This window comes from Pezoporus occidentalis, unplaced genomic scaffold, assembly GCF_034315485.1.
Source record: "Pezoporus occidentalis ecotype Australia unplaced genomic scaffold, CSIRO_AGI_Poc_V1 ctg177, whole genome shotgun sequence".
Taxonomy (NCBI): Eukaryota; Metazoa; Chordata; class Aves; order Psittaciformes; family Psittacidae; genus Pezoporus; species Pezoporus occidentalis.
Window position 1 is genome coordinate 381041 of NW_026913607.1, and position 24719 is coordinate 405759.

Here is a 24719-nt window from a genome sequence, read left to right on the forward strand (position 1 = left end):
CTGACCTCATTTGTTTCTGTCAGTTTCTGTCATGGAGTACCCTGGGACCAACCAGAAAAAGGTGAGGTGCTGGTGAGTTGGATTTCTGTAATTGTACATAATTCTTTTAATTTGGAAATGGGACATTCCATTCTGCCCCCATGCAGACCTGACTCCATCCTTCTTGCCATGAACAGAGCCTTCAGACCAGGAGACCACATCTGCTCCCAATGAGTGTGGGAGAAACAGTTATCAGCATTCTGGCATTGCCAAACACATAGGAGAAACACATAGAATAAAAGCTTATTTCAGATTTTCAGGATATGCAGGTGTTTAGTCTGAAAAAGCCATATTGATTTGTTGCCTCGGCCTCAGCCAGGGCTACTTGTTAAAGAGTGTTGTGACCAAGGACTTTTCCACCTGCCTTTTAAGTTCTAGCTGGCATGTTGAAGCCTTGTTCCCATTTTTGATCCTATAAAACACTGCTTTTCAGCTTTTTCCAGTTTGTGGACCTCTCCATTTTTTTTTTTTTTCAGTGGAGTTGTGATCCCCGTACAATGACTGACTTGTCTGCTGACAAGACAACTGGTTTTCTGAATACCTTAGTGTGTTTGCTAAGCACTTCTAGTAAGCAATACAAAGTTAGATGAGCTGGGTTTTTTTTTCTTTTCTCCCTGATCAAAGAGTATGTCTGTTATCCTTAAAAGAAGCTTCTTAAAGCTCTTGAATGCTCTAATTTACTGCAGGAACCAGCAGCTGCAGTTTCTTGTCTCTGGTAACAAAGCTTCAGCAAAAGAAAACGTGATTTTTGCTGCTTTTTCAAGTCTTCTGATTGTCACATTAGGTTGTCCATGGTGCTAAATCGTGACAACGGGGATTTTGCCAAACTGATTTTCCCTCACCAAAGACACAGCAAGGAGAAACCACAAGATGAACAAGATGGTTTGGTGCTTGAGGAGCTGGGTGGGTGGGTGGCTGCAGAAAAATCCTGCTTGGAAGAAGCTGAAAATCTCTGACAATTTTGGCTGCTTGTGTCTCAGTTTTGGCAGGCTAGGCGAAGAACAGTGAGCTGGGGGCGCTAGCGGCAGAGTTACATGGTGGCAGGCTCTGAGGTGAAACTGATTGGGGCTGAAATTAATTTGAGACATTCATTAGAAATGAAAGCAAAAAAGCATGGTTGACCTGCACCAACCTGTGGCTGATTGGATCTTAACTTGGCTTCTCCTTGCATTGTCCACTCACGCAAGCAGATTTTCCTGGCCAAAGCCTGTAGGCTGTAGGCATTGTACTTGCTGTCCTTGATGCAGTCCTTCAGTTAAGCTCTGTTCAGGTAACAGCATGATTTAACCCATAAATCTGAATAGCTCTGTAATAATAAGGCAGGGTGGGTTTTTTTGTTTTTTTTTGTTTTTTTGTTTCCCAAAGCAAATGCAAAGCATTTCACAGTGGTGCAAAATGTAAGTTGTGTCGTTTCTAGCAGTTATTCCATATATGGACTCTCTTTTTCTCTTGTCATCATGGGCCAAACTAGGAGAGCTATGTCACAGAAACTCTATGTGATTGGTGTGCTTGCCCTGGACAGCTGGGATCTTTATGTTCTTGTCCTCTGGACTTGCTTCAACAGTGTTATGTTGAGGGGTCCAGAGCTGAACACAGAACTACAGGTAGGGAACAGCAGCATCTGGTCCCAGATAACTTCAGCATCACAGAGCAAAAGCAACGGCTGAGGCAGGAAGCATGAGTCGAGAACCAGTGGTGTGTGTCTCACCAGAGAGGTGTCTGAGGCGCAGCATACCTCATCTGGGAGGTCTCCTGGGTTCTGCTTTGTCTGCATCAGAGTGGTATCCACACAGGTTTTCCTTGTATCAGCCCTGTTGCTAGGCCCCCAACATAACTCATCCATGTCCTCCTCCATGTTTGAAGGATCTCAGATGTTCCTTCCACATCTTGGCAAGAGAAAGCTTAAAATATCCATGGATGTTCTGAAGAAAGAGAGAGCATGCCCATGGGCTCTGTCACAGGAGCTCCAGAAATCCTGGCCCTGACTCCTGCAAGTACATCTCTGAGGTACTACAGGCTGGAGAAACCACAGGTACTTTGTCCTGGGCCCAGAGCCTTTCTGTAGCACTTCCTGATATCAGCATGTTTCTGCAACATGCTTTTTATAATTTGTGGGTTCCTTTAAATGTCTTTGTCACAGAGATAGCATCTCTCATTGAGGCTCTGACATCAACTATGTTTGGAGAAAGGCTAATGGCTGAGGTGAACTTTTAATCTGAGTTAGAACAGTCTTTTTTATGGTCTCTTTGTACTCGAATCTGGAAAAACAGTGTGGCAATGTGTCTCCTTCACTCTCTCCTTCACTCACAGTGGCCTGATTGAATCTCATGTTGTGCAGTTGGTTAGTGGGTGTGGGGTGTCTTGGGGAAGATGACCAGCCCCATGCAAGTTGGATGGATTGAGCTGGGAGAGGGATCACCTGCAGGTTATCTCTTGAGGCAGAGGTAAGAGGAATGAGAATAAAAATCTCATTCAGTATCCATGTGAGAGCTGGTCAGGAGAAATGCCCCACGTGCAACTTTCTGTGGAAACCATGGCAAATGGGAGATTTCAGGAGTTGGAGAACAGCATCTATGATCTGTGTCTGGCCTTTTAAGACGTGACAGGAGACCTTTCTGCTCTGGTCCTTGTGGTGAGGAAGAGCCTCTCCTCTGTCAGACATGCTGGTAGACAGCGCCATGTGCATCCATTGAGGTGAGTGGCAAGTGTACTTAGGGTGTGGGTTATCTTGGAGAATGGACTGCTGTTGGTACAAGTATGTCTATCCACAGCTGCAATGCAGCCTCTTGTTTTTTCTGCCCCTCTAGGGCCATGCAAGCCACCTGCAGCTGGCTGGACATCCAGACTGACAGGCTGTTCCTGGTGTGTTGGGTCCCAGGCAGCAGTGCTGTGGTGCTGTATCACAAACGTATGAACTGAAAGTGCTACAGGACAACTTATGGGACAAGGGCCAGTGGAGCAGGTCTCATGCAGAGCATATGGTATTTGGCAGGTCTGTACTGCGGGGCTACCTGGGAAATCTGTTCATGTCCATGTCCTTGTTGTCTGTAGCTGGGAGTCTGCAGGTTTATTTCCATTTTACAGATCTATGTGGGGCTATAGAGTCCCTGACTCGAGGGGGCCTTCATCTATGACCAGAAGTCCTGGTCACTCTTCTTACTGTGCAAGTACAACCTATTTTGTCCAAAGGTCACTTGCTCTGAACGTGATTTACATGAACATGATTTACAGGAGTACTCTGATTATATGTGTCTGATTCCTAAGTAAGCTGTAAAATAACTAATTTCCCAACTTTGCTGTTGGAGAGAAAAAGTGCATGACAGTCTCTTTATCACCATGTAAGTATATACATTTTTATGTATACTCTTCTATTTTTTGCTTGTTATTACTGTTTCTTTGATCAAGAAAGAGTCAGCATTCAAGAATAGCTCTCTGCCTAGTTCCATTTAGCAAAGAATTCATATTCTTATAAACATAAATCTCTATCAGTCTCTGCAAGTTCAGCCTCTGGCATCCTGCTGACCCCACACAGAAGCATCTTGAAAGCTTGACCGCCATTCCTGCTTTGTGGCTGCACAGCCAAACCCTCCTCAGAGCCACTCAAAACATGTTTAATTAAAAACAGTCTCATGCATGAGTAGCTGTAGGCGTGGATTGGACAGGTAAATTAACATGACTGCAAGCCTCTCCCTCCTCCCAGTGCTGCAGAAACCAGGTTGTACGTGCCCTGGCAGCCTGTGGTGTAGCCATGGCCATGCTGTAGCCAGGAGCTGGTGCTGGGGCAGGGAGGCCTCAGCAGCCTGCAGAGCTGCCTCCATGCATTGCTGGAGCTGTGGGCTCATTTTCTGTTTCCACACACTGAGTTTCTAACATCTGGCTCTGCTGCCTTCCTCCATGTTAAGCCAGGCCTGTGTATTTCCCCAGTTAATGCTGACAGGCATTAATGACAGTAAAAGCAGGTACGCTGCTAACCCCAGCCTATTTAAAAGAAGATGTGCAGAGTTAGTGTGTACAAATTTCTCTGTAATACTTCACAGCTTACTTCCTGCTTTACTTGCTAGCTCAGGTTTTCCAATCTCCTGTGTTCTATCAGTGCCTCATGTCATGTAAGGAATGAATCTCTATTCTCCTTTTGTGATGCTGTTGGAGGCTAAATGAACAAAATAATCCTGTGAGCTTGCAACTCACCATGTAAAAAGATTTTTAGTTCACCTTCCAGCTACAAGTTCTTACAGAAACATAGAATGAGTTAGATTGGAAGAGACCTTAAATCTTACCCAGTTCCAACCTCCTGCCATGGACAGGGACACCTTCCTCTATACTAGGTCACTCAAAGCCCCGTCCCACCTGGTCTTGAACACTGCCAGGGATGGGGCAGCCACAGCTTCTCTGGGCACCTGTGCCAGCGCCTCAGCACCCTCACAGGGAAGAATTCCTTTCTAATGTCTGATCTAAGTCTCCCGTCTTTCAGTTTAAAGCCATTCCCCCTTCTCCTATCACTACTTGCCCTTGTAAAAAGTCCCTCTCCAGATTTCGTGTAGCCCCCCTGCCTTTAGATACTGGAAGGCTGCTGTGAAGTCTCTTCTTCAGGCTGAACAACCTCAAGTCTCTCAGCCTGTATCCATAGATAAGTGCTCTAGCTTTCTGGCCCTCCTCTGGACTCAATCAAGCAGCAACACATCCCTCTTGTGTTAGGGGCTCCAGGGCTGAATGCAGTACTGCAGGTGGGGTCTCAGCAGAGTAGAGGGGCAGGATCACCTCCCTCTACCATGCCCTTATTTCCCCCCCCCCCCCCCCGCCTTCTACTTGTAGTTTCTGTTAAGCCTCACAAGGTGTTTTCTATCTGCAACAATCACACAAAACTTTATGTCTTTATATAAAAAAGGGAAGTGAAATTTCAGCCAAGGGTTTTGTGAGCATTTATTAGCCAATGTTAGAAATTAGTGTCTAATCTCATCAAAGAAATTCATTATACATGTAATTTGAGAGGGTTGCTCTTAAGAGGAGGCTGCTGATGGATGACAACACAGGCTGTGCATGTGCTGTCATCTTCATCCTGGCTGTGAGGTTTTTTTTCTTAGCTAGTGAGGCTGTGAGGGACAGAAGGAACCTAATGGGACTTCACATACCATGTGATGTATGGGGCACTTTCAGTCAAGAAATATTGAACTCATGAATGTACTCATTTGTCCTGGAGTTGCTGAGAGGGAAACTAAATACAGGACACTGCAATGTCACAGTCATACAGTCACTTTTGGAGCAACAGAGCTACACTAGAAAGGCCATATTTTCCTTAGATTTTACTGCAAATCTTTAAATGAGCTCTGTGACGCTGCTGTCACTGGCTGGAGGAGAAGTGAACATTTGCTGGATGTGGCTGTATGCAGACCCCTTTTGCATTTTGTTTTTCTCTAACTCTGAACATTTTGGAGTGCTATTTTGAAGCAACCCTGCACATGCTGTCTGTTCTGTCTTGTGCCTCCACCACAGCACTGCAACCCTCAGCTCTACCAGCCTGCCCTTCATGCATGAAGGTGAAATGAAGTTGAACGTGCACATCTAAGGCAGGTAGTTAGCCCCAGTCTTGCAGCGATATTTGAGAAAGATTTTCTTCATGCCATTTCAGCGGCACAGAAGGGAATGAAAGTGTTTCTTACTTACTGTAAATACTTTTCTTTCTACCCCTTCCTCTACACTGTTGCGTCTGAAGACTTGCTTCACAGCTTTTCTCAGAGAAGGCTATTTCTGGCACATCTTAGATCAATTTAGACCTGTCCTATGCATGTATGATAAAGACAGGATGATGCTGTGGTAGCCTTGAACAAACCTGTAAATTTTGGACACTGGGTGTAGGAGATGAGATGTAATTGTCATTACTGAGAAGTCAGAGGGACCAAACCAGTGGCTGAAATGTGGAATTATCAAGCAGAGCCAGATTCTTTGAAAAATAGTGTGGACCACAACACAAGGGGTTTAAACATTTCTCAGAAATGTTTATACATGTAATTCCACAGTATGGAGCTTCTTTAACAGGCTGTGTTTGTGCTGTTTTTCTGGACACAGACATAAAAGTGTAAGATTGCCAGCTGCATTCTGAACAGTTGTTCCCTAGTACATCTGCTAAGTGCATCTAAAAAATTCCAGATGTTGGCTCTAGTGTTATGGAAGTTTACTTCCTCCAGTGAGTGAGATGGTTTCTGATGTGTTGCTTGTGTAATCAATCCACCTTGGTACTCAGTACGAAATGCCAGTGTGCTTTAAGCCATCTCAATGAATGTGAACAAAGTGTCTGGGCCTGTATGACCTTGTAGATAACTGGTTCACTGTGGTTCTTAAAAGACTGTCTTTTTGGTCTCGTCTCTAGGATCTGCACTACAGACAGAGCCAGGGTGGCTTCTGGGTGCATTCTGTCCAGTTTTGCAATGCAACTTCCCATAACCTTTATTCTGTGCCTGGGGTGGTTGTATGGAGCCCTTTCCCGCATGGCAGGTACTATTCAGAAGAGCCCAGCAAAGTTCAGGCTGGCAATGTACCTTTGCATACAGAGGGAAAGCCTTCTCCCACCTGTGCTGCTGGTAAGACTCTCTGTAACTGATTGTTGTTCGTATCTCAGCTGGTGTGCATGTGCAATGTTTTATCTGACTGGACTGATTTTTCTCCCTGGGTGGGGATACAGTACTTCAAAAACTAGAAAAGGAGTAAAAGAAAAGTGTCTCACCTTTGCCTGCTCTCGGTGTTGGCATCTTCCTAAACAGGGTGAGCTGACCAGGAGATATTTTTGCCTTTCCTTACCACTCAGCCCTATTCTCACACTTGCAGCTGGCACCAAGGTGCAGGACTTTGCAGAGCACATTGTGGCTTGCATTTATTCAGCCTGAGTTCAGTCACCCAAAACCTTGCAGGTCTATTTTGAAACATTATTCAGTCTCTGGAGTTTCTTTTTTTTTTTTTCCTTCTCTTACTTCTGACATCATTTCCTGAGTGCTATATTCACCGAGCTCTGTAGCCAGATCATCTTCTCAGCATATGGTGCAAGGAGGTCTTTAAAATGGATTTCAGCTCTCCTTTTACTCTGCAGTGCTTGCTGGTGATAATAACTGTTACTCATGGTAAGTGGGATTTTTCTTTATGAAGTTGGCACAGATTGCCTAAATCGGCAGACACCTTAATTTTGCTCCAAGGTCTCTTAATGACTCTACCAGGTCTGGGGAGATGTCAAATAGCGTAAGTACCAATACATGAAAGGGGTAGTCAGACTAAAGTAAGATAGATTGTTTTTTTTTAGTAAACGAATGATAATTAACAATAGAATGCTTTCTCAGTGTACTGCATCTGTCGAAGCATTTCAGAAGAGAATGTAAGGTCCTTGTAGGCAGAACACTGGCTGGAGGGGCTAGGGAGGATGTGGTCCCGCTCCTAATGCTTGGTGTGACCTCAGGTTAGTCCCCGAGCTGCTGCTGCCCTGCCATTTACCCACCTCTGATTTGTGTACAGCAACTTCACAGCATGCAGGATTACTGTAAGACTTGTTAAAGTTAAAGCTGCCACCTTACTCTTTGTGTAAAAGTAGCTGTGCAGGCAGCAGTTGGTTTTGCTATCCTCTGTAAAAGATCCATGGCATCGATGCCCAGAGTATCTGCCTGCACAGTCTTGCAGTTCTGAGGGTTGGCTGGGAGATGTTCGTGTCAAGTTTGAGGAGAGAAAAAATGAGGTGCTCAGCCTTTTGTAATGTGTGTGTGGTGTGAACACCACTCCCGTGTCACAGGGTGGGGGGAAGTTTGCCTTTATGCAAGGCTTCCCACTCCTCTGACTTCCAATTACAGTCTGTCACTAGGGGTGGGTCTGTGCCTCTTGAGGTCTCACCTGTGCATTTGCCTGTCTGGGAGGCAGCTGAGAGGGGATGGATGGACACCACAAGCTTGCTGCCCACACTCTGCATCTCTCCTTTAGGCTCTATCACCTGGACCAGTGTGCTCAGTGGCAGCTCAGCAGTCTTCTCTGTGGGAATTCAGAGCCTGCAGAACCTCTCCAGTATGAGCAAGAGGGACATGAGATGCTTGACAAGTGTCTCGAGTGATACTTTGCTGGCTAAGTGTGGCACTTCTGCCCCCAGATGCCTGAACTTCTGGAATGGCTCTCTAGTGCTGAAGACTGTGGAGAAAGAGGACGAAGGAAAATATGAGTTTGTTTTTCACAACACCACCAGAGTTTTTACAGTGCAAGTATTTGGTAAGTAGCCTACTTATCAACAAATAACATTTGAACTTGTGAGCCTGGCTGGAAGCTGGTGCCTTGAAATTCTTCCTAAGTGACCACTTCAGCTTGCGGGAGCTATAGGTGCCTCTGGAACAGCTTTGTAAGATTCTGACACCTCAGGGAACAGTAATGGTGAGTGTAAATAAAGGATGCTTGTTGCATCTGTGTTGTCAGTCTCTCCTGTCTGTTGAGCCTTGAAGTAGCCAGTCAGTTGAGCAATGAGATGGTTTTCCTGCTGTAAGAGATAACAGCACGAATTTTTTGTGAAGTTGAGCCTACAGTACGTAGACCTGTAGCTGGAATGGACTTCAGTCCATTTCTAGAGTACTCTTTCTGATGGCTCTCACAAAATCTCTCACTGACCGAACAACATTTTTGTTGCCTGTGCACACACTTCCTTAAGGAGTTAACTCTACCTTGCTTGGCTCTGGAAACTGAACTGGCCTTGTGCGCGTCTGGGTTGAGGTGTGCTGGGTTATTCTCCTGCTTCATGCAGCTGAGGGAAGGTGCTAAACAAATCCAGGTATGACTTTCTGATTTTTAGGTGCCCCTGAGCAGCTTGGAAGTCAGTACCTTCTGGGTCTGTTCAGAGACCAGCTATAGGTTTCTTGCCATGCCAGTATCCCTGCTGTCCTCCCTGTGGCCTCAGAATTGCTGCTCCCCTTTGTGTGCCTGCTCATTCATCTGTGGAGTGAGAAGACAGATGCAAAATCACTTCTGTACCAGATCCAGCTCATTGCTTGTGTTAATATGAAGAAGGCTTAAATGGGTTTGCCCCCTGCTGAATAGTGCGCCAGAAAGCCAGCGAACGTTGTTCTGGTCCTCATCTCCACCATTCCTTTTGCAGGGCTTTCACTTAAAAAAGCTTCTAAGGGAGATTGAAGCGTATGAAATTGTAATGGAAATGTCTGAGCAAACTGGTCTTAGTGAAGACAAATGAATCTTTAAACCTTTTGTGCGCAAACAGGCGGAACTGCCATGGAGAGTAGGTCAAAGATGTGACTCCTTGGCATGAAGATCAGGGACTTAGACTGGAAGTAGGCAAAGACTGCAGAAGTGTCCTGGATTTAACCTCCATTTCAGTGAATTTGCTTTGGGAACTTCTGTCTCCTCCTTCTTTTCTGTTGCCACACCTAAGTTAAGGAAACAATTTCACAGCAAAGATAGTCCTGAGGGCAGTGAATTTTAGCTGAAGGTAATGTCCTAGTTGAACAAAGTGATTTCTGAGCTTATTTACATGGATGTTTACATCAACATTCTCAGAGTTACTCTTACTGTCTTAAAACCATATTATTTCTCTGTCTAGTCTGTATTTGCAAAGTGGCAAATTTAGGAAATAGGCTGGCTCCTTGTAGTAGACAGAAAGAGAGAAATTCAGAAAAATGTAGTAAGATCGATGAATCATAACTTCATTTCAAACTGGCCTAGTCTGGGTCATCCTATCTACCTGCAGGTGTCTGGTACCTATGTTGGACATGATTTGTACCAATTGCTCTCTAAAATAGAAGAAGAGGCACAGTGATAACAAAAGTACAAACCTCTGGGGGAGGAGAGGGCTGAGTCTCCTCTGAAGCTGGTTACCTGTTGATTACAGAGGAAGCCCCTGGATGGCATATGCTTTGGGTGTTTGCACCATCCTTTCAGATCAGGGGCTTTTATATATCATGTTTTCAATTTCAGTAAGGAAAATGAAGAAATATCAGATTTTCATGGCATCCCCGAAATAGGTACCAGGAGTCACCAGCAGGGTTGGATGGGCGCTGCTAACCATTTCAGGGCTGGGGGTAGGCACTTAGGAGTCTGGTTGTTTACTTCTGTGCTCCCTGGCAGTAAATGTGGTGGTAGTAAGGGGAGCTCCTGTCCAGCTCCTGTTCACTGCTGAGTTGGTTCCTCACCTCTTTTTTTCCTTCCTGTTCCCATTGCCCTGTGCTGTGTGTGACCAGAGCCAGCCATTGGTATCCAGTGCTTTCCTAATGGGACTGGAGAGTTGTCTTGCAACGTGAACAGCAACGAGAGCACCAGCTTTCGGTGGCTGCTGAATGGCACCGTGATGAGTGCCCCTGAGGCTTGTGTTAAAGATGGCGGGAAGAAGGTTCGCCTGGACAAAACCGGTCCTGGGGAGTTTGTATGTGAGGTTTACCATGGGAACAGTGTCACCAGGACCAGGCCTGTTTTGCTCTCTTGTAGCTATGGTGAGTAATGGTGTCTCCAGAAAACCTCTCTTTTGGTCTCTTGCAGCAGAAAACTAATGAGTTGTTGCTGTCAGAATAATACCGAACTCTTCTGTCATCTGGCAGCTGCCTTCCCACGTCCTCCCTTTTAGGAAATTTCCCCTTGACTTCCTCCTCCCTCCTGTGTCTCGGGATGACATAGCCTACAACCACAGAAAGGATGAAAATTTGTTCAGGAGGTCCTTTTACCCAACCCTACAGCAAGGATGGATTGCCATCTGTCCATTTTCCTACTTCCCAGTGATGGAGACCTTGCACCCTCCTGTGCACCAATCCTCTATGCCAGTTTAGAAACATGAGCTGCTATCTACCTGACATTACCCAGACAGCTTTCCAGTTTCTGCAACATCCCTGTAAAAACATGTCCACTTGTTCAGCCCTGTTGCTGCTGGGTTCAGCTGAGGAAAAACCTGCCTTGTCTTTTTTCTCCTTATTTAGGCCAGCTGCACAAAGATTTACCAGTCTATACAAATGTCTCTCCATCAGCCCTACACCATCAGAGGTGTGGTAGAGACAGTTCATTTAGTTATGAAATGTAGTGGATTTTCTCTCTGTGTCTCCGCTCAGATATGTAGTTCTGTGATAAGGCTATGACTTCATCCATTGACAAGCTATCCATATATGCTGAGTACTCTGCTGGAATGAGGCCATGATTTAATGGGACAGAAAATCAAGATCCTAGGACTGATCAAAACTGCCAGAACTGCATGATGCATGTGTTGTAAGCTCACATTCAAACAAACAAATTATTAGATAACCTTGGGTGTGCACACCAGCATTGATGGTTTTTCTCCTCTCTGGCAGTGAAGATGATCAACAAAACCACATCAAAATAGCATAATTCTTTATCTGTAAGATTTTGACAGATTTAGGTGTCATTAATTTATTCATCTTTGCTACTAAAGAAATTGTACTGTGCAATAGCACTTAGCATTTTAGAAACTGAGGCATTCCAGGTCCATAGCAGCTACTGTCTTTTTTTTTTTCCTATAGTTGGCATACAGTTGGTGTGAAAGCAAAATTACTGACATAAACCCTATTTCATGTGTACTGGCATTCAGCGGAAATGCCGGGGGCTCTTCAAGCCTGATCATGTTGGCACCACTGGCCAGTCTGTGTAGGTTTGGCTCTTGTGATTGTGGAAAATGATCTTCATTTTGTCTGGTTAAACTGGTCAGAGGTAGTGTAGTCAGACCCAAGTGGGTTGTGGCACTGGAAAATGAGGATGTGAATATCCACAAGCTGTTCAGTCAAGCCCTGTGATAAAACATGCGAGTGCTGGCAGTTACCATTGTTTGTTCTGGGTGGCTGCCCAGTCCCCGGGTGTGATATCAGTTCCCCATTTTCTTTTGAAAAGCCCACAGGGGAAATTAGTGATAGGTCTGTTGGGATGGACACATGCATGAACACAGATTTGAAAGGGTCTGAGAGCAAGAGCACAGCAGAGATTCAAGTTTTTAGTCACTAGATGCAATTCTGAATACTAGTAAAGTGACTTGAAGAGAGAAACAAGTTCAGTTAAAGATTAACAGATTATTTTTGTTGATTATTATTTCTCCAGGCAAAGTGCTGAATATAGTTTTGCACTGTAGGTATGAAATGTATGTAAAAACAGTTATTTAGGCAACCTCTTGGCTGCTGAAATTGATTTTGAATAACAGCTTAAAACAATTTGGCAGAAATACTGTAAACTGATCAGGCACCAAAGGACTCTGACCACCGGGATCTAAAGCAGAGGTTTCAGAATTTAACAAGTCAACATACATAAAAGGCTTTTATCGGTTCATTACTTTTTTTATTACTTGTTTATTATAGATTTTTAACACGATATTTTATCTCAAAAAGACCTTTTTAACAAATGGCAATTTTTTAGGAAAAAACAGAAAAAAAATCCAACATATATTTATACTTCTGACAATATGCTCTAAGCTTTTATCAAAAAAGGAAATGAAATTGTTAGGGAAATTATTTTTCATTTGCTGAAAGTTTAATTGTAAGTATAGATTTTTTTTGAACTTGGTAACTGTTCCTAAAGCGGCTGGAACAAGCACTCCAAAAATACTGAGTATGTGTGGTTTCACACACAGGAGGAGCTGTGTACCCTTGTTTTTACTGTCCTGGTGAGTGTGTGAACTGTAACAGTGTGTAGTATGTCCTGGAACATTTGAAACACTTCCCAGCCTCTGGGGATATGCAGCAATTTGTGCATATGGGGTCTTGAAAACAGGCTCTATGTGAGCCTGGTGGTTTCTGCAGTGTGGTGCTATACGGGGGTGCGTGCAGCCAAAAAGAAGCCAAATGATTAAAAAATGGACTGTGTAAGCTCACCTAAGAAGTTTTAAGGACTCTGCATTATGGTGATAATTGAGCTGTATGGGGTTGGGTTTTTTTTTTTTTTCATGTGGGAAGAAGAGTTTTCCTTCTGGCTGCCCCAGGTTGGAATAAATTGTCTTAGAGAGGGAGCCAGTCTGGGATAATCTCTCTTCTGCAAGTCTGTGATGTCCTCTACCAGCTTCCTTGCTCAGCAGCAGCATATGTGCAAGGCTGACCCATCAAAGCAACCCTGAGCAAGGGACTCTGAGCTGGGCAGTAATTACCACTGACTTGTGTGTGGCCTTCTGCTCAGCCATCTGTAGCTTTTGCTTTTGCCTCCTGCTAGGTGTTTTGAATGATCTTGGTTGGGAAGGGGAATAAAGAGAAATCCTTCCCCAGGCAGCAGTGAAGCTGGTTTATTAAAGCTCTGGCTCGGGTGGCTGAAGTCTGTGGTAGCTGAGAAAGTGATCTTTTATCAGACTTGCTTTGAGTTTGGTGTAGTCATTACATGGTTGTTATAAGTGGGTTCTCTGGGCCCTAGCACAAGCTCTGAGGGTGGATTCTGCAGCTTTTCTTTCAGCAGGAGATGCTACCTTAGGTAACTATCGTCTTCTCAGCTGTCAGTTTTCATAAACCTTGTTGAAATGTAGTATCTTTCAAATCACCACCTTTCTTGTTAAATTTGTTTAAAACTTATGAATTATCTTAGATGTTACTGGTCAGAGTAGGTCGAAACAAACATGCATAGCTTAACCAAGCAAGTCTCTTCTCTTAACAAACAATCCCATACTATAATTAAATGATGTGACATAAGTCACGATGTGCCACGGTTCACAGGATCAGCTCCCCTCATCCAAACCAAAGCAACACTAATGTCCACATGCTCTAACCTGGCTGCAGGATTTTCCCCCTTTGGAGGAAGTAGCTTGTCCGCCCTGGTAACTAACAGTGCTATGTTCTTCTTGCAGGAGACCTGCTGCAGTATCCATGGTTCATCTACATCCTTGCAGGGTGTGCAGGGGGTGCAGTTATCATGGTGGTGCTTGTATCCTCAGTCATATGTTGCTGCATGAAAAGGAAACACAAATTCATCCCAGTGCCTTCAGGTGAGTGGAGAATGCTGTTTCCCCCCGGAATGAGCCTCAGTGTAGCCTGAGGTTAAAACAGCCTCAGCATAAACGGGTCTCAGCTGGGTCACTACTTGTCTTCTAGCCAGTCCTCCCTTGTCCTGGTGGAGCAGAAAGCTGCATGCTGATGGGCAACTATTGTGACCAGCAGGGTGTGGAATTAAACCTTGCTTTTCCTTTTTTCACCTCACGCTTGCCACCATGTGCTCCTGAAAAGAAAGAAACAACAAAATCTCTTCTATGGGCAAGAAAATTGAGCCTCATTCATATGTAATCCTGAAATGACCTGTAGGCTTCTGATAGCAGTCCTTTGCCAGCACCAGTCCCTGACTGCAATCTGCCCGTGCCCAGTGACGTCACCTCAAGCTGTGATCCTGCCAGCCTGCCCAAGCTGGTCTCTGACAGGTTGCTGTTGGCCCACTGTACACAGCATCCGTCTGCTCTGGGAATGGAGCCAGTGCCGCATGAGGAGGAGATACAAGCATGTGTTGGTGGTCTGGCCTTGCAATGGATGTGCTGAGGCTGCTGGGATGTGCGGGACCTCTTTGTTTCAAGTTTCCGGTTTTGGTTTTGCAGAGGAGGAGAAAGATGACAGACTAACAATGTCCATGATCTCCAGTGAAAGTGTGAAGAGCCCCCCCAGTGGAGACCATGTTGAGGCTCAAGCTGCCCAAATTGACTGTCCTCCAAAGCCTGGTGGGTCCAGTGACTTGATTTAAGTTGGACAGATAGCTTGTTTAGGAGGGTGAAGGACAAAAGGGATGTGTGTGGCTGATAGGGTAGGAGCTGACTATTGAGAGGGGCCTGGGACTCACTTGGTGAGTACATGCTTGGAAGGTGCTACATTTTGTCCAGACAACAGGAGTTGCAGCAGGTCATTTATCAGTACGTTACTCATGCTTGGCTTCTACACAGGTGTGGCTCTTGCCCTCACCCAGCCGTGAGTTGTAATGGCAGCCATCCCACAAGCATCCCACACAGGGTACGCTGGCAGCCTACAGACTGTTCCAGTACCTCATGTGCTAAAATACACATCTCAAAAACAGCACCCCCCTCAAAACTTAGCACATTTTCTGCAATTTTATCATGCCTCCTTCCCCTTACTTCTCATCAGTAACATTTTATAAGACTCAGCATTGTTTTTGTAAGCAGTCATCTTCAGGAAAGTGTCCACCAATATGCTGATCTGTAAAGACAGCTAAATCCCATTAAAGTTGGAGGTTCATGTATTTCATGGAATCATAGAATGGATTGGGTTGGAGGGGACCTTAAAGCTCATCTAGTTCCAACCCCTGCCATGGGCAGGGCCACCTTCCACTAGAGCAGGTTGCTCAAAGCCCCGTCCAACCTGGCCTTGAACACTGCCAGAGATGGGGCAGCCGCAGCTTCTCTGGGCAACCTGTGCCAGTGCCTCAGCACCCTCACAGGGAAGAGTTCCTTCCTAATATCTAATCTAAACCTGCCTTCTTTCAGTTAAAGCCATTTCCCCTTGTCCTGTCACTACATGCTATTGTAAAAAGCCCCTCTCCAGATTTCTTGTAAACCCCCTTTAGGTACTGGAAGGCTGCTGTAAGGTCTCCCCTGAGTCTTTTTTTCAGGCTGAACAACCCCAGCTCCCTCAGCTTGTCTCCGTAAGAGAGGTGCTCCAGCCCTCAGATCATCTTCATGGCCCTCTTGTGGACTCACAGGTTCATGTTCTTGTCCTGGGGGCCCCAGAGCTGAATGCAGGACTGCGGGTGGGGTATCACAAGAGTGGCATAGAGGGGAAAAATCACCTTGACCTGCTGCTCATGCTCCTCTTGATGAGGCACAGGACATGCTTGGTTTCTGGGCTGTGAGCACACACTGAAGCTGACTCATGTTGAACTTTTCATCAGCCAACACCCCCAAGTCCTTCTCCTTAGTCTGCTCTCAACCGTTCTCCTCCCAGCCTGTGTTAGTGCTTGGGATTGCTCTGACCCAGCTGCAGGACCTTGGGACCTTGCACTTGGCCTTGTTGAAACTCATGAGGTTCGTTAATTTGGGACTAAAGTGGGAATACAATCATGTTTTATATCCTTCAAAGGAATAAAAACTAAAATCCCACGACTTTAGCACGTGTATGGTCAAGAAAGTGCAGTGGTAAAAACCTTTCAGAAATCTCCTGTTCTGTAAGTGCCTGATGTTAATACTCCACTTTTTGCGTTATGTTTCCCTCAATTTTTTTTCACAAATGTATATGCTGGCAACTATCATCACCTGAAGTAGGCCTAGCAGAGATATCATGAACTGGAGGTCATAGCATTGTCTCAGTACTACTGTCTCCAATTCTGGTGTCTTTCACTGTACCAAGCGCATCCTCTCAGCAGCTCAGCTATGTTTTATGTCTAACCTTGGATGCTGCTTTGCTGTGCTTTCAAAATATTAAATACTGCTCATGGATATATTGCAAGAAAGAAAAAAAAGTAATTCAGGTCATTGTTTAATATTATTCTTAAACTGTAGAACTTTTTTTTAGTAAAAGATTTACACATTGTCAGCGTGACTGACAAAGTATCTCACATTAAAGTTTTCTATGAATAAGTAGAAAGCAGAGGTGTGTATTTAAAGTGTTCAGGTGAGAATATATTAAATGTATGCTGTTTCCCAGCTTTAATTACTCAGATGTAACTGTGTAGATTTGGCTTTAGTATTTTTATATATTTGGGACACCAAAGTGTCTAAAGCTATAATGGACAACTCAATAAGTGAGTACTTACAAAGAAGACTGAAATTTTGCTTGCAGACACCTGGGTAGAGGGGACTGAGCGGGTTAGGCAGCCAGCAGCATCAGGGGCTGGGGAAGGGTTTCCACAAGGGTGAGCATAGCGCAGGCATTTAAACCACCTCTCACTTCTTCTCCAGATGCTGCCCAGACTGATCAAGATGTTGAGCCTCAGCCACTTGTGGAAGAAAACTTGGCAGTGGAGGTGGAGGCTGAGGAAATGCCAGACCCAGAGGTCATAGTTGATGTGGAAAGCCAGGAAAATCCCTCAGACTGTTTCCCAGATCCAAGTGATGCCTGATCTGTCATGCTTGCTGTTCTACCCTGCCTTGAAGCCTACAACACCCATCCTTTGCGTCCCATAGTCCCACTATGTGTAAGAATTAGTCCAGGAAATTTTGGCAGGGGAAAGGCATGAGGTGTCAGGCCTGCTAACTTCATTTAAAAAGATAAATACGTATACAAGGAAAAGTAGATTCTTGGCTTGAAGGCCACACTGCTGTGGGCTGCCAAGTTCTCTAACAAACAAAACTGGGCAGCTCATTGATGCTTTGCCTCTTAATAGACCTGCAGCTAAACTGTGGAGCCCTAGAGGACAGCCTGAAATAAGACGGGCAGCTCCTCTGCTTCCTGCCACCTTATGTCTTGCCATGTCTCTCACAGGCAGCAGCTCCTGCAAGGGGCAGGCATGGCAGGCAGGTTGGGATGGCCTTCCAGTCCCAGACAGAAACAAGAACTTGCCCGAGATTTCCTGAGAAAGCCCCTTCCTTCAGAGATTTCAAGGCATTTTTCACAGGCCCTCAGAAAAAAGCTCAATGGAGATCTCTGTGTGCTTGGTTTCTATCTAAATCACTCCTCTGAGCTCCAGCCCCTTTATGATTTGTTCACCACTTGCTGTTTGGGACCAGGAGTGGTGGTGGTGGCAGGGACTGCTGTGTGCAGACCCTAGGAGGTGATGGCTTGCTTGCCTTTTGATGCCCTGTAATGGCTTTCACCAGAACCTCACTGCTCAGGTTGTGAGTTAAACCAGCTCCATCACTAGCTTGCTTGCTTGCAGCAGGAGGGGGCCTGGGGTGTGTAATTTTGTCAAAAACGCTGATTATAACACTGAGATCATTCGTCAGTGCAAGCATTAGTGCCTTTAGTGTAATGATTTAGCTACTGCAAGCTCATAAAGCAGGCCATCTACCTGTACATGTAGGCTTTTTCAGTGCTGTGTTACTTGGACAGGCAGGAGCCATTCACAGACTCTCTTAGGCAAGTCTTACTGCTATGCAAGTCCTGTTCTGCTCAGGAGAGGTTTGCAAGTAGAGCAGCTGGGGTAGACTTGCAGGGAAGAAGGATGAGGTAAGGAGAGGGCAAAGATTCGATCCCAGGCAGCAGGTAACTGAGTCCCTGGCAAGCTGCCCGGGGCTGCAGGGTTCTCGAGGCACAAGGAGTACTGCAGATGCACTGCCAGAGCAAGGTATTTACTGTACAAGTGCATTTTGGTAGCTGGAAGTGAGACATGTTGGTGTTAACCTAACCCTGTGGGCTAGAAAGGCATGGTAGAGAGATGGTACAGGTTGAGGCTGAAAGGAGCGGGGAAGTGTGTGTTGCATTCCTCTCTTCCCTTCTTGCATCCCTCTCTTTCCTTTTGCTCTTCTTTTATATTGTGCTGATATTGTGCCATGAATCCCTTGGAAACAGATTTGAGGTATGCCTTGTAAATGTCACTCAACAAGGTCTGCGAGTACCCCAACAAAGTAAAAACCAAGCTGAAGCCGCTTCTCTCCCAGGCAGGGGAGCTGGTGGGACTGCTGCATGCTCACCTGAAGTCTGCATGTCTGTGACCATGGCAAAGCTCTGCACCTGTGACGCCCAGCCATAGGTGGTTGTTCTTGTTGTTTCCTTGTCTTGTGACTCTGTTTAGAAGATATTTGGATCTCATGTGCTGTGTTGGTGGTGATTCATCCTCTCTGCTTTTTAAGGCTGCTGTAGGAATCAGATTTTCCACACTAAAAGGAAGATAGTATTTCTTTTCCTCATGGCGCTGTTCTAGCTCCTTTCAGTGCAAACATTCCTCAAAGGCTGTGAGTTGAATGACAAAAATATGACGCCAAGTGCTTGGGGTGGCAAGTGCCTGTAAGCAGCACAGTGGCAGTGAGTGATGCTGGGTGAACAGGAGCTGCTGTCACCAAAATGGGAGGACAGTCAGCTTTGCATCTCTTCTGCACTTTCTGCCGGGGCAGACAGGGGACAGTCGACTCCAGTACGTGCTTCGAAGGGGGGACATTTCCTTGGGCTGCTCTGAAGTAGAAGCCAGCAGTGTTCTGGGTGCTGCGGGTGGCAGAGTAGGGCCACCCTTGTTCTGCTGAGCTGGTGCATCCTGACTTCAGCTTTTCCTAGTGCTGCCTTGCTTCTGTCAGCCCTGGGAGGGCTGGGGTGCCCTATTAGCACCACCATTTTACCACTATTAGTGTAACCCCAGTCCAGGAAGCATTTTTCCCATTGAGACAGGAATCTGAAACTCAAGATGGCTTATGGGGCACATGGCTTTATGAGGCATATGTCTATGATGACATGGCTGGTTTTCTGTCCTTTGCTGAAGATGCAGGCAAAGGTTTCTGTTACCGTGAGGTGAGAAGTCCACCCTGTGCTCTTCCTTTAACTGTATGTGTTCATGTCCAGCTATTTTCTTTTTTGATGGCTTTGTTTTCCCCATTATGCTTTTGTTCCTAATAAAGAGATCTGTTTTCTAACTTCTTTTGGAAATGTTTAAGTTCTGTTATTTAAGAATTGTTTTTTTATGGGTTTCACTGAAAGTAGAGTCTAGTTTCCAAAGTTTCACCCAGCCAACTGAAGGAAAGGTGGCAACAAGTTACTGCTGCCTTGGGTAGTGTGGAGAACAGAGATCATAAGGACATTTGTCGCAAAGAGATCACAAGAAGAGGCTGTAGGACAATAGCATGCAACTAGTCCCTGATGGAGTGTGTGGGCTAATGTGTCTGCACATCTGAGTGCATCGGCAGCTCACCAAACACTGCTCTGGTGGCTTGCCCAAAGTGTGAGGTGCAGGGAAGGGACTCAGGGAGATGGTCTTGTTTTTCCCATCTTTATCCACCTGTGTTTGTGACACCTAAGACACCTTAGCTGTGAGAGAGGATGCTTGACTGCATAGCTCCTTTTGAAAAGAGTGTGGTGGTTTAAGCCCAGCCGGCAATCTAGGACCACACAGCTGCCCCCCCACTCGCCCTCTTCCTCCCCCCGCTTCTGGAAGTACGGGGAGGAGAATCGAAAGAATGTAACTTCCACAGGTTGAGAGAAGAACAGTCCAGTAACTAAGGTATAAAACAAACCACTGCTGCTAACACCAATAATAATAATGATAAGGGAAATAACAAGGGAAGAGAATACAATTGCTCACCTGCCAACCAATACCCAGCCCAACCTGGGCAGTGATCTAGCTCTTCCGGGTAACTGCCCCCAGTTTATATAGTGAGCATGACGTGCTGTGGTATGGAATACTTCTTTGGCTAGTTTTTGTCAGATATTCTGTCTCTGCTTCCTCCCGGCTTCCTCTCCTCCCTGGCAGAGCATGAGACTCACAAAGTCCTTGGTCAGGGTAAACATTACTGAGCAACAACTAAAAACATCGGTGTTATCAGCATTTTTCTCAGGCTGAAAGTCAAAACCACAGCACTGCACCAGCTACTAAGAAGGAGAAAAATGACTGCTACTGCTGAATCCAGGACAGAGAGGTAACTCTCTCATGCTCATCCTTAGATAAGTGGGCCCAGATGGTACATAAAAACAATGTCCTGGTGGTTTGTGATCATATAAATCCGTTGACTTTACCAGTACAGGGTTAGCCCTGGAACAGTGGTGGGACTTGACATGGGTGATTGTGTTTTGCAGCCTGTGAACCCAGCACCTCAAGGAACCTCCTGCCTGAATTTGCAGTTGTTTTCAGCCTGACTATGGTGCTGCATCACCAAAGGCAATAGTGAGATACTTCCATCAGAAAGTATCTGGCAGAATAATGGGTATGGACATATACAGGGCTGTCAGGAATTTGACCAGAAACAGATGTCTCTGCTGCTTTTCTGGGACTTCTAGTGGCCCAGATGATGCTGTGCCATGCCAGCCCTACACTTGCTGGTTTGCTGAGGCAGCCCTTGGTGCCAGGGTGTCCCCAGGGATCTGTGGCCTCCTGTGGGGAGCTGGTTCCACAGCTGACAGTCACACTGTCCTCTCTGGCCACTTGTCCTGGTTGGAAAGACTGGGAGTAGGGCAGAGCCCATCCTTCTGCTCAGAGGGCTGGCAGGAGAAGGGGAGCTCCATTCTGCAGGAAATGAGGATGATTTGGGATATGTTTTTTTACCACCTGGAAAAAAAACACCAGTGGTTTATAGTACTGGGCAGAATGGATGTTTGGCTTTGTATCCATGTCACTGTTTTGTGGTGGGAAGAGAAAAATTTCCTGCTGCATGCAGCAAATGCTCAGCAACAAATGACACAAAATGCAATTCATAGTGTTTTCATTGCAGTTTGTGAATATAAAAAGAGACAGAGGATGATCTTATTTGACATATGACATAGGTGAAAGCAAAAGCTGAAAAAAGATGTGGTGTATAACAGTAGCAGAGAGAGGGAAATGATCCCTTCAGATTTTTTTAACATTCAGGATGAATTTCTACCAACAAAATTCTCACGTCAGTAAAGCTCCCCATCCTAGTTATGAAACAGTTTGTGCCCTTCTTTCCAGCCTTGACCCCAGGCTGCTGTGCCTGATGTCCTGGTGGCTGTGTATGTAGCCCTTGGAGTCCTACCTCCAGGCAGGGTGGAGTGAGGTGCCCCATAGACTTCCATAGGTAAACACACAGAATCAGTAACAGAAGTGGGCAGGAAGAGCAGCATCACCTACGTCTGTCTGAGATGGAAGCAGAATTTGGTGATGTGTCATCACAGAGGCTTGGTTTAGCATTTGGGTATTATTTGTGCCTTCATCCAGGTTGCTTAGTGCTGGGGTGCAATCAAACCCTGCCTGTACAAGGCTAGCGATGGTGAAGTTCCTTGAGCATATGCGATATTCCCCTCTTGTCCTCTGGTGTAAAACAGGCTGGGAAACAACATCATTGCCCAGTGGGGACCCTGTGACCTTTGACAACCAGTGACTGCATCGGTTTTGTTCACAATGAGCACTGTGTTTCCTTTCTGCAAGGAAGGTATGTGACTCATCTCTTAGGCAACGGATGTGGCTGGAGACAGTAGGGGAGGCTTTACCAAGAGCCTAGAAGGTCCTTAGATGAAGCCCTTCTAAATACTTGTACTTTTGCAGCAAGCAAATGGAGGTAGGCATTGTGTTAATTATATCAAGATTAATTTAACTTTGGTATGACCAGTTAAGACATCTCTTTGGGCTATGCAGGACCACTGGGAAATGTGGGTTCTTTCTAGCTGGCCTCCCTCAGACACCGCTTGTGTGGTTCCAGGCTTGCTGATGGGCTCAAGTGGAGCTCTTGTCCAGCTCTGGGACTGAGAGACTCTTCCAGCCATCTTGATCACCAGCAAGAAACGTGGCTGAATCACACAGCCATCCACTGTTGATAGGGAATAAAGAAACTGCCTGTATCAAAGCAGACTGACTACAGAGCAACAGATGTTGAATGACAAGGCAGATGGGGTGTGGGGGAGGAGGGATGCAGAGACACCCCCCCCTAAAGTGTTCAAATATGGGTAAACCCCTCAGAAGCTAGACAGCCATTGCATTCAAATATCATGTGAACAGCCTGGGGCAGTTCTGCCCATGCAAGCCAATAGCATCATGGGCACCTTCATGAAGGAGTTTCTCACCTCAGCCAGGAGGTCAGATTTCAGCCCCAACAGCTCCTTGTCCCTGGGGTTCCCCCACCCTCCCATCAGCCATGAGGGAATGAAGGGCCTGACTTCATAAAATCATACATTATGCTTGCAAGTTTAGGTACCTGACTATGTCCCTCACCTCTCAACACACCTACAGATGTGTGCCTGGCACATTGGCTCCTCCCCCAGGAGCTAATGTTGCCATCTTCTTTGGTCTGCATCTTCCATTGTCTTCAAGCTTTGCTCAGAGAAGGGGCCATTGGCCAGCACCATGTCTCCCCTTCACTGAGGGAGCTGGGTTCAGACTCACTGGGCTGCCACCCAGTGATACGCCTGATACCTCATCTGGAGCTGGCCGTGGAGCTGCAGGCAGTGAGTGGGGTGATTCATGGTTTTCCCTTCACTCTTCGTGTGGTCCCTGGGGGCTGGAGGGGTGGGTGTTGTGAGGATAAGTGAGCCTCTGCCTCCTGGGAGACGGGGACCCTTGGCCTGTGTCCACTATTTTACGGGCATTTTAGGGCAGGGACTGGTGCTGGTGCATGGGGAGACATCTCTAGCCTGCTCATTGTGTTGCTGTATCAAACACTGATGGTAAGGACAGGTTCCCATCTGTAGAGGTAGCAAATATGGGTGACTATTATCCTTTTATTTTTAATTGACTTATTTTTTTGGTTAGCATATTCCATGTCACATTTAGCCAACATACATGATGAAATACTGGATGGGGCTACAGTATAAGCTGTGTATTTAATATTGTATATTAATAATAACTGTGTAGTTAATATTAACTGTGTAGTTAATATTAGGTATGAGGGGAAAAAGCAAAACTTGGAACCTGAATTCCATGCAGAATTTTTAAAACCCACCTAAATTGATAACAACTACTGATAGTTTTAGTATTGACTAATGCTATAGAAGCTAATGTATTGCAGACCAGTGATTACTTGGAGGCAATTTTCTGCAAATCTTTTGGAATTGTAAATACAGTACATTAAAGAGAATTATTATCTGCTCCTGTACTATATGCAAATGGATAAAGAAATACTGTTCAGTGGCTATCCTCTTGCCAGCATTGCTATCTCAGCTTTGGTTATACAAGTACTTTTTGGAGAAAAAACCATATTTTCCCAACACTAGTGACAGAAGCAGTTATAAAAGATTTTTTTTTTTTTATACTGGAAATCACATAATAAGAAATCTTCAAAAAAAAATAAAAGAAAAAGATGTGATGATGCTTTTGTCTATGTGAAAAGAATTGCAATAGTGACTTTGAATGCATAACTTGAAGCAAAGGGTATTAAGAGTTTATGTTGCATTCCTGGGAAAGCTTTCCATCACAGAGCAGTGGGCATCAGAGATTTCTCCTCTAAAACACAGACAAACCTATAGTTAGGGGATTTGGGACAGCAGGGATGTGACCTACATGAATGGCACCGTCAACTGCCTGTCAGTCTTCATTCACCTGAAGCAGAATAGAGAAGGTGGGGTGGGTGAAAGCTTTTCTAAGGTGCGACATGGAGCCTGGAGCAGGAGCTGCCTGCTGGATGGATGTCTCTGTTGTCAAAGGACAAACAGTGACAGATTGAGAGCAGGAGGAGGATGCAGACAGCAGAGTCACCACTGTGGGAGATCCACAAGGAAGAAAGGGCACAGGGGTGAATGCCTGAGGGTACAGAAGTGATGCTGAATAATGGCAGTCACAGATGCTGTTTCTTCACTCAAATGGGTGGGGAGGCTGCAGGGGCCTCAATCAAGGTCTGTCCTCCATCATCCTGCCAGCTCTTTAGGCAGTGTAAAGTGCTGCCCTTCAGAAAGCTGTAGTCACTGCTGCTTCCTCCTTGCTCCCACTCTCCCTGACATTTGGCATGACTTGCGTTCTGTAGACGAATGTGCTTCTCTCCAGGTAGTAGATTACAGCTCCCCAAGTCTCTCTGATGATCTTAGCCTGGGAAACTGGGGAGGCCTCTCTGCCTTTCTCATGAGCCATTTGCATGGAATGTGCTGTGCTAGTTCTGATAAGCCCAAGAAAGGAGTAAACAGAAATCTTCTCATAGCAGCAAACGGGAGACACCTTTTCTTTTTTTTTATTCTGCCCCCCAGTCCTTCTCTAGTTCGAGCCAGCTCTTTCATGATTTTTCTCCTGCCTTCACTTTCTTGTATGTGTTT

The 24719-nt window shown here is 45.6% G+C and overlaps 1 protein-coding gene across 2 annotated transcripts; it reads left to right on the forward strand.

Moving 5' to 3' along the window:
- Nucleotides 1–6694: 6694 nt before the first annotated feature.
- LOC134161626 (uncharacterized) lies at nt 6695–19464 on the forward strand. Of its 2 annotated transcripts, XM_062614663.1 has the most exons (7): nt 6695–7148; nt 7990–8268; nt 10239–10487; nt 10965–11033; nt 13808–13945; nt 14543–14662; nt 16850–19464. In XM_062614663.1, exons 1-7 carry the CDS (start codon nt 7088–7090, stop codon nt 17008–17010), a joined length of 1077 nt encoding a protein of 358 aa, XP_062470647.1. In that variant the 5' UTR covers nt 6695–7087; the 3' UTR covers nt 17011–19464. The 2 variants fall into 2 exon arrangements, with proteins under 2 accessions (XP_062470647.1, XP_062470648.1); XM_062614664.1 differs by lacking the exon at nt 10965–11033 and having other exon boundaries at nt 6700–7148.
- The last annotated feature ends 5255 nt before the right edge of the window (nt 19465–24719 follow it).

Coding starts and splice junctions, on each gene's coding strand:
- LOC134161626 (XM_062614663.1), top strand. CDS start 7,088: ATGGATTTCAGCTCTCCTTTTACTCTGCAGTGCTTGCTGGTGATAATA. Junction 7,149..7,989: donor GATAATAACTGTTACTCATG/GTAAGTGGGATT, acceptor TCTCTCCTTTAG/GCTCTATCACCTGGACCAGT. Junction 11,034..13,807: donor CCTACACCATCAGAGGTGTG/GTAGAGACAGTT, acceptor TTCTTCTTGCAG/GAGACCTGCTGCAGTATCCA.